Source organism: Colletotrichum jinshuiense, chromosome 8 (assembly GCF_051148585.1).
Source record: "Colletotrichum jinshuiense chromosome 8, complete sequence".
NCBI classification, from domain to species: domain Eukaryota; kingdom Fungi; phylum Ascomycota; class Sordariomycetes; order Glomerellales; family Glomerellaceae; genus Colletotrichum; species Colletotrichum jinshuiense.
This window is the reverse complement of record NC_139315.1, coordinates 1,836,957-1,847,908: the sequence shown is the minus strand read 5'-3', so window position 1 is coordinate 1,847,908 and position 10,952 is coordinate 1,836,957. Positions and strand designations below refer to the sequence as shown.

The 10,952-nt window shown below is 55.2% G+C and overlaps 1 protein-coding gene across 1 annotated transcript; it reads left to right on the top strand.

Moving 5' to 3' along the window:
• Positions 1–554: 554 nt before the first annotated feature.
• On the top strand, positions 555–5,971 carry EsH8_VIII_000505 (inositol polyphosphate kinase domain-containing protein; the record flags this gene model as incomplete). Its single annotated transcript, XM_083269547.1, has 4 exons — positions 555–1,770; positions 1,899–1,920; positions 2,165–5,569; positions 5,659–5,971. The coding sequence occupies 4 exons, from the start codon at positions 555–557 to the stop codon at positions 5,969–5,971; spliced, it is 4,956 nt and encodes a 1,651-aa protein (XP_083129315.1).
• Positions 5,972–10,952: the final 4,981 nt, after the last annotated feature.

The window sequence follows — 10,952 nt, the reverse complement described above, 5'->3', positions numbered from 1 at the left end:
CAATCGCTGTGGCCATTGGTGTAAGAGTAGGCCTAATTACCGCCTTTTCCATGTGCTGGGAGAAAAGTAGGCAGGGTCCCTGTTGTGTCTTCGATCGCCTGCCACCTTTTCCCTTCTTGGTCCAATGAGAGGGCAATTCCTCGTTTGACGTCGCTTCTTCATCTTGTCACCTCCAACAACCTTTTCGTCTGGATGCAACACCATGCACTCGACCCCAACTACTCCAACCTCCAAAATCTCGCTGTAGTCTATCCGTAATTTGCATCGGTTCAAAAATAAAAGGCCTGCCACCTACTTCGTCTGCCAGTGGAGCTCCCACTTCCCATCTCCCTGGCCCCATCACTTTGAGCCATCAGCACCTGTTCGCTGGGTCGCTGGATCGTATCACACCGTACACCACTGCTCTGCCAGCCAGAGAACAAAGCATCAAAGCACACACGCGCGCGCACACGCACACAAGAACAGCAAGGTTCTAGCGTCCGCGTTCCAGCAAACCCCGAGTCAGCAACAGCCCCTCCAACTTGCGTCTGATCTTGTCGCATCTGGTAATCATCATGGACCGACCAAATTTTAACACCCGGCGATCTGTAGATAGCACCCGCTCTACTGCCACGCCCGCCTCTCCTACTGCTGCTGCTGCGCCTGCCTCTCCTCCCATCCCATTCCCCCATACCGCACCCTCACCTGCCAATTCTGCTGCAAACACTTCCATTCCTACCGATATTCCTGCGCGATCGAGGCCTGGCCGCTCTGTTTCCCACTCTCTCAACCTGTCCTCTTCCGCCAGCAGGAAGAGCCGACATGCGGAGCCCGGCACGACCGACGCCCACTCTGCCACTGCTAGCCTATCCATGCCCCCGCCCACTACGATTCCTTTAAAGAGCCCTCGGAGCTCTCTCTGTCGCAGTCGTCGAGAATCCAACAACTCACTCGAGGCCTGGAGCGACTCCGCTCTGCAGTTCGCCGACGCCGAAGAACTCGATACCCCACGCCTCATGTCTGGACCCGGCCAGCAGGATTCAACCTCCACCGCCCCATACCGTCCCCTCCCCGAACCCGCCATCACAGCCCGATCTTCGTTTTCTACCGAGTCTGAGCTCAAGCGCAACTCCGTCTCCAGCGTCTTCTCCGTCTACTCGCTGGCCTCGGCCCGCGGTGTCATCCCCTCATCGGCCCCCACCGCCGCTCAATCTTCGGCAGTTTCGACAAACGGCTCTGACGGTGGCCCTTCCCGGTCCGTTTCCGGCATCATGTCGTCGGGAAAACCTGTCACGAATGCCTCCCAGCCCGGTGCCGAGGTCTCCAACGTCACCGTAACCACTTCCTCGAACGGTCCCAATGGCAGCGCCGTCCCGGGCACTCACCACCTCGCGCCCCGCGATTCCCATACCCATAACCCTACCCATCACGACATAATCAAGCGATCCCCCCGCCCCGAGCGTTCCCAACCAACCCGATCCCGCAGCCGGAACAAGCGCAGGTTCAGCGGGAGCACCGGCGCCAGCAGCCACAGCCCCAGCAGCGACCGGGGACTCTTCCACACCAAGGAGAAAGAAGAGGGTCAGTCAAGAGATACAAGCGCGCCTCGCCAACGTGTACCGACAAGCTCTAATGCACCTGCAGTCAAGCCAGCGCCCTGGGGTGTCATTGGAGTTTGCGCTTTGGACGTCAAGGCCCGCAGCAAGCCCAGCAGGAACATTTTGAACCGTCTCATCGCTAACCGCGAATTCGACGTCGTTGTGTTTGGCGACAAAGTCATTCTGGACGAAGGTAAGAGCCGTTCTGCCCCGAAGAGAATCAAACATTGGAAGGTGGAGGGGGAAAAAAGAGAGAAAAAAAGTCCCCCCCAGTGTTGAAACCCGTTGGAAATTGATTTGCTAACCTTTTTCTAACTGTAGAGGTTGAGAATTGGCCAATTTGGTAAGTCATCATTATTTCTTCTGTTTCGTCTGGCAGCTCGGTGAGCCAAAACAGCATAGCTTCGTTCCTGTCAACGGCCCGTCAGCATCTTCTTTTTCTATTGCCGTCATACGCCCTGTTCATGCCACTACTGGCGTCGTCTTTCTTGTGCTGTGCATCTTAACAGATGCTGCCTCTACTGCCACTTCCACTATTCGCTCACTCCCGTGCCTTGCACAATCACACTCCTGCTAACACTTTCTAGCGACTATCTTATCTCCTTCTACTCAGATGGCTTCCCTTTGGATAAAGCCATTGCCTACGTCAAGACGCGGAAACCATTTTGTGTCAATGATGTGCCGATGCAGAAGATCCTCTGGGATCGCCGTCTTTGCCTGAACATTTTGGACCGCATTGGCGTGTCCACGCCAAAGCGTATCGAGGTTAACCGTGACGGCGGCCCCAAGATCCTGACCCCGGAAACGGCCAAGCACATTAAAGAGATTACTGGCATTACCATGGATCCTGAAGAGCTGGGTTACAATCGCCTACCCCGCAAGGTAGAATTGCTGGACGATGGCGATATCCTAAGTGTCGATGGTTCTCTGCTCAAGAAACCTTTCGTCGAGAAGCCTGTCAGCGGAGAGGATCACAACATCGTCATCTACTTCCCCAAATCTACTGGCGGTGGTGCTCGCAGGCTATTCCGGAAGATCGGCAACAAGAGCTCCGAATACGACCCTGATTTGAACGTACCCCGTGCAATTCTTGAGCCAGAAAACAGTTATATCTACGAGAAGTTCATGCGGGTCGACAATGCCGAGGACGTCAAGGCATACACTGTTGGCCCCAATTATTGCCATGCGGAGACACGCAAATCGCCCGTCGTTGACGGCGTTGTCAGGCGTAACACGCATGGCAAGGAACTACGATATGTGACGGGTCTGAACGCCGAGGAAAAGGAAATCGCCAGCAAGATCTCGACCTCTTTTGGCCAAAGAGTGTGTGGATTCGATTTCTTACGGGCCGACGGCAAGAGTTACGTGATTGACGTAAATGGTTGGAGCTTCGTCAAGGACAATGACGATTACTACGATCATTGCGCCAACATTCTCAAAGAGGTCTTCGTTAAGGAGAGACTTCGAAGAGGAGGTGTCACCTCCCCCGCTCCGTCCCCAGCCCCTTCGGATATTGCAGATCCGTTGGCGTCACGAGGAAAGGAGAAGGAATCGCAGCCAATTCCCGTGCCACCAACTCAGAGCAAGTCACTGAGCAACGTGGCGGCAGTCTCTGATAAGCAACCGCAGGAGTTGAAGCCCGCACCCACAAGTGTGCCTCCGCCAAAGTCTGAGAGCGCACTTCCTTCCGCGGTCGCTAGCTCGTGCACAAGTCCAACCCTTCCACCTCCGCCTCCGTTGGTAGACCCTGCCGTTGCAAGTGTTCCCTCTACAACAGCATCAGCCACGCCATCCGCCACACCATCGCTGCAAGGTGACGGCACGGTACCGCCGCCAGAGGAGACTCTGGCGCCACCACCGCCACCACCGAAGCACTCCTGGAAACTCAAGGGCATAGTGTCTGTGATCCGTCACGCCGACCGTACCCCAAAGCAAAAGTACAAGTTCACTTTCCATACTGAGCCTTTCATTGAACTTCTCAAAGGGCATCAGGAGGAGGTGCTGCTCATTGGCGAGGCTGCTCTGGCCAGTGTGTTGCAGGCCGTCGATGTTGCATTGAGGGCCGGCGTAGAAGATCGTGCCAAGTTAAAGTCTCTCCGCAATGTTCTGGTCAAGAAGGGCGGATGGGCTGGCACCAAGGTGCAGATCAAGCCAATGTTCCGGAAAAAGAAAACGGAGGAGGTTGCCGTCTCGTCAGGTGACGAACTCTCTCAAGTCTTGAAGGAAGGTGTTGAGACAGATTTCAAGGAGAAGCCCGAAGAAGGCACTACTGCAAAGACGGAAAACCCGTCCCCATCTCGGATGCCACCCAAGAGGAATGATTCTCTCTCTGGCGTCACCATGTCTCGAATCACAGCAGCGGAGGAGAGTCTGGTTTTGGACAAGCTCCAGCTCATTGTAAAATGGGGCGGTGAACCGACTCACTCGGCTCGGTACCAGGCCCAGGAGCTTGGCGAAAACATGAGGAACGACTTCAACCTGCTTAATCGGGATGTTCTTGATGAGGTTCACGTCTTCAGTAGTTCCGAGCGCCGAGTCACAACAAGTGCGCAGATATGGGCTTCTGCTTTCCTGGACCGTAAAGACCTTCCGGAGGACTTTATTACTATTCGAAAGGACCTCCTCGACGACTCGAATGCCGCCAAGGACGAAATGGACAAGGTCAAGAAGAAGTTGAAGGGCCTCCTGCGCAAGGGCAATGAACGACCTCCACAATTCGCTTGGCCGGAAAAAATGCCCGAACCATCAGAGGTCCAAACTCGCGTTGTTCAGCTCATGAACTTCCATCGCCGCGTAATGCACTACAACTATGCCAAGCTGCGCAACGGCAACGCTGTTGCCTCCTTGAATAACGCCATCGCCAACCCCGGCTCCGAGAAGCCCTCGAACGGAGAAGTATCGGGTTCGACAAGCTCCATATCATCGTCGTTGTCCCAGGCGAATGCTGTGGGTAACATTCAACCTCGATGGTGCTGTGGCGAGGATACAGAACTGTTCAGAGAACGCTGGGAAAAGCTATTTGCGGAGTTCTGCGACGGTGACAAGGTAGACCCTAGCAAAATATCCGAACTCTACGACACAATGAAGTTCGATGCTCTGCATAATCGTCAGTTTTTGGAATGGGTCTTCACACCGCCCAAGGCCATGCTGGAGGAAGAGTATGGCATTAAGGACAAGGATGTCCAAGAGAACAGCAAGGATAGCAAGGCTACGGAGAAAACCTCGGATGAGAGGAAGTCCTCGCAAGACTCGCGAGAGGAGAGACGGGACTTCTCGGGATCCAGCGATAAGGCAGAGAGGAGTGAAGCTAGCAAAAGCTCAACTTCTGTCAGGCGTATTTTCCGCCGGCGCTCGTTCCTGAATGGCCTGCGACATGCCGCGGAGGCAGCTCCGCCGGAGCAATATTTCCACCTCTACAAGGGCAACACTCAGACCAAGGCCAAGACTGATGCCCGGTTCGAGCCGCTGCGGGAACTGTATCAGCTGGCCAAAGTGCTCTTCGACTTCATCTGCCCGCAAGAGTACGGCATTTCCGACGGCGAGAAGCTGGAGATTGGTCTTCTGACATCGCTGCCGCTGCTCAAGGAGATTGTCCAAGATCTCGAGGAGATGCAAGCTTCGAATGACGCAAAATCCTTCTTCTACTTTACCAAGGAGTCACACATTTACACGCTCCTGAACTGCATCCTGGAAGGAGGCATTGAGACGAAGATTAAGCGAAGCACCATTCCCGAACTCGATTATCTCTCGCAGATCTGCTTCGAGTTGTACGAGTCGGAGACAAAGACCCCTGTCAACGCACCCGAGGGTGGAGAAGAGCAGACGTTTGCCTACAGCATCAGAATCACCATCAGTCCTGGATGCCACGTTTTCGATCCGCTAGATGTTCAATTGGACAGCAAGCACTGCATCAGCTGCGCACCGCGGCGAAGCCTGACCCCCCATGCCGACTGGATGCAAGTAATCCGCACTCTGAGGGCCAAGTTCAATCAGTAAGTCACCGCAAGAGAGGGGGGGGGGGGGGGGGGGGGGGGGGTAAATCCTGTTTGTGATTGGGTGTGTTGCTAACAAAACGTTGCAGAGTCAAGCTTCCCAAGACGTTCCTCGCTATCAACCTGTCGGATCTCTTCTCTTTCGAGGAACATGAAAGACGGGACAGTGATGGGGAAGTGTTGGAAATGAAGTCGTTGCATCCGAAGCCAAAGGTCTCGGACCAGTCAGCCGTCACGCCATCCGAGACTGAAAATGCCAAGGAAGAGCTCGTCGGTGCGGGCCAGGCCCTTGCATCAGCCTCATCAGTCAAGTTGGAGGACGAGGAACCAGTAAGCCCAAAATCCAAGACCAAAACTTCCACATCTGAGACCATCTCAAAGGTGGCCGAGTCTGGCGAGTAACACGGCATTGCATGCCGGGCAATCGTTCAAACAGAATACACTGAGGACAGTAAAAAAAAAAAAAAAAGAACAGAAAGCGAATAGATATGAATAGAAGTAGACAAAATAACAGACTACTGTTTTGCAGAATAGGCGTCGCTTGTGGGATTGTCTTGATACCAGGCTCGCAAAGACAATCCGAGAATGATACCGCAACGTCCGGGACACTGTTGTCAGAGGCGAGCTGTGATTAGTCGACCGGAATGCGACTCTACGTGGTACTACTACGACGGCATAGTTCGTTGCAGGGCCGGTCAACTAATCGGTTGAGAGCATGGCCATTTCACACACACCGCAATTCTCCATCACCCCCTGTGGTGAATCCCATTAGGGAGGTTGCATGGGGACTTTACCGTCCCAACCCTTGTTGCCGGGGCCTGGAATAGACCCATGAAAAGAAAGATTTTGGATTCTCTGCCGAGACAGAAGACGAAGGGGACCGGATCCCCTCCCCCCCCCCTTTTTCTTTCTTTTCTGTCTGGTTGTTGCGCGCTGGAACATTCGATTTGGCTCAGCCGGCGACGAGCCTTTTCGAGACAGGGGACGGGGAATGGGGGAAGAAGGAAGGGAGTTCAGATTGGCGGCGATCACATGGGCCGAACTCTGATGTTCCCGTTTACCAGAAAATCAATTATTTGGGTTCGGATCATGCAAATGGCGGAAATGCGAGCATTCGCCCAAGGGCGGCCCTTGCCCCGAGTTGTTCAGGGTGAAAGAGCGGCCCACGAAACTGACACCCCCCACCCCCCCTCTCCATCCCTTCTTCGCAAGGTCGAAAATTGCTGAGGGGTGTTTGGGCGTGTCGGTGGACCAAAAGAGCACATCCGTAGGGGCGGCTGCGGCTTTCACTCGTTGTCGACTTCAGGAGCGGGTGTGGGCGCGCGCGCGCGACATGTTTGCGGACTTTTTTTTTGTCAAGTCTGGAAAGTCCCCGCCAGTTCCACCCACGGGCAAGCCGCCTTTCGTCAGTTAAAAACGGACGGATGGGCGAGGAGGGGGTTTGAAGGTGGGATTGAAGATGCCGATCCTCCAGTAGAGAAAAAAGCATGGTGAATTTGCAGGGGACAGGTTTCTGATCCGCAAACACGGGCATGGAGGGCCTTGGGCGGGGCGCCGTTGTCGCATCGTCCTCAACTAGGTAGGGCAGGTGGTTCGGGGGCTCAATTGAGGCGTGGGCTAGGCGGGACGCCCCCCTTGTGGCTTGACTCCGGCTCTCCTCCCCGGAAAAAGACCGCCGCCAGCAACGCTCGGTTGACGTTTCTCGTGCGATTGGAGCGGGAAGCCCATTCTCATTTTTACGAGGGAGCCAATCAAGGGTTTAAGTCGATGCCGTTGCCATGATGGCGGGTTCCGCTGTGTCTGAGAGGATGAGAGTGAGGGAGAGGCCGACGCCCTGTGTACTTGCATTGCCGGTATACCACTTCTGCGACGAACTGGACCTGTAAGCGTGAGGCGAGTGAATGACTGCTAGGTTGAGCCCCGGCTTTGATCGGGATAAACCCACCGTCCCCATCGCGCAAGCAGTTGCAAGTGGTCCTCGGGTTGTCTGACCATGTCCCTCCTTGTACAATGACGAGGGACACAGCTCATCATATGACATGGCGAGAGAAGACGATTATTCGTTAATCGACAGAGATGACCTGCTACAATCGAGTGATATCCACGAGTAAACGGCAAAGGGCAGAATCATTGGCCGGGTGAACAAAAGTGGTGTCGGAAATCCGCGAGCAGGGGGTGACGAAGAATCTCGACTGCCGAGTAAGCTCTCCCGGCTTCGGTTGATGTTGACTCGAGAGGCGAGGTAGGTACCTCGGTAAGCTTTTCTCTTCTGCGAGCCTTGATTTGAGAAGGACCACCAGGGAGAGATGGTGGCGTGGTCTGGACAACGCTTGTCGTTGATTAGGATGACTAGCAGCGGGGTCTGCCGGCAAACGTCCACTTCCTGCAAGTGACGACCGAGTCGGTCCGCCGAAAGGAGTGCTGCACGGAAGTTGGTGAAATCCCCACAGCCAGACAAGGAACTCTGATGTGGAGCATGCCTTGCTCGTCGCGGGCTTGGCCGTAAGGGGAGAGAAAACGTCTCAGTTGTTGAGGCATACAAGCTCGACCAATTAGTTGGTACGTGTGTATAACCTCACCCGAAAGGGAATCGTTCTTTTCAATCCTATTTTGACTGTTTTGTGGCATCCTGGGCGATGTATATGTGTTGATTGCTAGCTGGAAAGAAAACACTTCAGAAGATAAAAAAATATAAAAATATAAAAATATAAAAAGGCAAGACAAGACAGAGGGCCCAAGGTCCACATCCATGTGCAGGCATTCCGGACACTAATTCCATGAAAAGGTGGTGGAGCGAGAGTCGAGATGTCGCTGGGGCTATATGATTTGGCGTTGCTCGACTTCAGCGGGCGGTTGCTCCTTGCAGCGACATGCAGATTTCTGGCCGGCATCAAACGGTGAGGGTGCATTTGTATCCTTGTCATCAAGTCACATCATCTTAAGGCTTCGGATTTGCTGGTTGGCCGGCCGGTTGTAACGCGCTGGGGCTTCTGGCAATTGACCGGCACTGCTCTCACTTGGTCGAGGGGGTGTGGAGGTAATCAGCACCCCAACTTCACCGACTGTGGTTCTTGCCGGGGCGCCATCGAACCACATTTGGGCCCCCATGTTCGAGTTGACCGGGAGGGAGGAAGGGAGGGAGGAAGGGAGGGAGGGAGGGAGCGGGCGAGGGAGCACCGCATTGTACCGCGGCACGGCGAGTCACATATGTCCATCCATGGGACAGACAGGCCAGCCAGCCATAGGTCAGCGATCCGGGCTTATAGCGGTATGCAGAGGCATCGGAGGCGGGCGAGAGAATGCATTTGTTGGCATGAACCTAGAATACATGGTTTGTGGACGATATCCTGCGGGCAGGATTGTGAGTGGCTTTGAGGCGGGGGGAAAGGTGCCTCGGACTTACCTCCGAGTCTCAGGAGGTGCATCTTTGACATATGCAAGGCAACGCATTGGACCAGGTTGCGGCGGCACGGAGCCAGACCCCGCCCATGGAGACGAATTGCTAGCCATGTGCCATGGTCGGGTTCCCAGCATCTGGAAAAGTGGCCCGGGTAAGGTCTGGAGCACTTGTCAAGCGGGCGGCTCCTGATGTGTGAGCGAGGAGGTGTGAGTGAGTGGGTGGGCTAAGGTGATGAGGGCTGTAAGGATGGATACTGCAGATTGCTCGTTCTCGGGCCGCCCGCGACCACGGTTCATGGGGATTATCGGCGTTGGCATTGGAGATTGGATGACGGGCCATGGGATTGACACAGGCGGGCGGTAATGTACACCATGACGCTCAGCGCCCAGCGTGGGCGGTGATGGTCGTACCATGGCCCATACTGAAGAGGTACATTGGGCCGGCCGTCTCTGTTTTTAGACAGGGGGCAATCTCGATGGAGGGGATGAGGAGCTCCGGCACGCAGTGTACGGCCATCCATGTATGATGCCAGAACGGTGCAATTGGGCGGCGGCGGCTTTGACAGTGACAGGGAGAGGCTGCCTTTGGTGATTCAGTTGTCCATCAGAACCAACTATGTTTGGGTGCAAGAACCAAGACCGGCAACGGACCGCTGGACGGCAACTGCAGTGGGCTTGAAGGAGGGCTCGGGCAGCAGCGTGGAGCGGAGGTCAGGTGACAACAAGCAAGAGCAAGACGTCCCAAGATCCGGGAAAGAGCTGGGACTCTTGCGCGAGGCTTGCGCAAGCCCCGTCTGCCGCGTGGGTCGTGCTACACCAAAGTAACGAGGCCCTTCAAGAGGCGAGGGCAAGTCGGGTAGGGCACCTCAGAGGTGATGCGGCGGCTGGATAAGGGTGGTAGGTACTTGGGCTCGATGCCCAAGGGGCGAGCCTTCGAGGCAAGAGTTCACCAGTCACAGAGTGCCGGTAAGTACTCTCTCGTTTTGGCCCCCAGCTCTATCCGTGAAGGCCAGTCTAATGACCGATTGGCTGTGGGTTGCTCATGCCTCTTGCCAATCAGGTGTTCCCAGATCCCAGATGCCGGTACCTCTTGCTTGCTCGTCATCTTATTCTTGTTCTGGCACTGGCAGTCACTACGATGACGGCGCCTGCCGCCCGAGCCTTCGAAGCCAGAGACTTTGGCAACGGGTCTGGAATGACCATGCACGCAATCAAATAATTTGTTCGACCCGAAAAGGAAGCCGTGTCTCTTGCAGCCGTCTGACGCTTGAAGATCCCATCCTCAGCAGGCTGCGTGGTGGGGTTCCTGCCAGGGAACTTCAGACGTTGAGTCTAAATTACCTTGATTACTGAAATAGGCCGGTTGCAGCTGGTGGAACTTTACCTCGCTCCAATCGCCGGCGAAGCTCGAAGTGCCTTGCAACCAGCGTGTGCGTTGCCCTCGCTCTTCCGAGCACTCCATGCCTCGTCTCTCGCCCATCCATCCATCCATCCTTCCTTCCTTCCATCCATCCATCCACCTCAATCCAACCCGCTATACCGACACACTACGGATACGTGGCATGGGAATGCGACGGCTTGTGTCGAGAGCTGCCCCAGGCCTTGCCTGGCTCACATCGGATCGTCATCGTCCCACCAACTAACCATCTTGGCTTCAGCAGCAAGCGCCTGCCAGTTCATCCATCGCGCCCATCTGATCTGATGGGGGCGAAAAGGAGACAACAAGAGCCAGACCGTCGTTTGCTCTTGCTCCCTTATTCGCTCTCCTCTCCTGGCCCCCTACTACCCCTTTCTCGGCTGCAGAGGACCCATTCCTTCAACAAGCACAGCATCTCACTTTCTCCGTGCTGCGTAACGATCACCCAACGGCTTCCGTCGACGCCGTCTCCGTTTCCTGAAGCTCCAAGTGGGACCGACGGTGAACTGACTTTTGCCCTGACATGGATCGGCCTTTAACAATCCTGGCTTCAAACAGCTGCCTCGG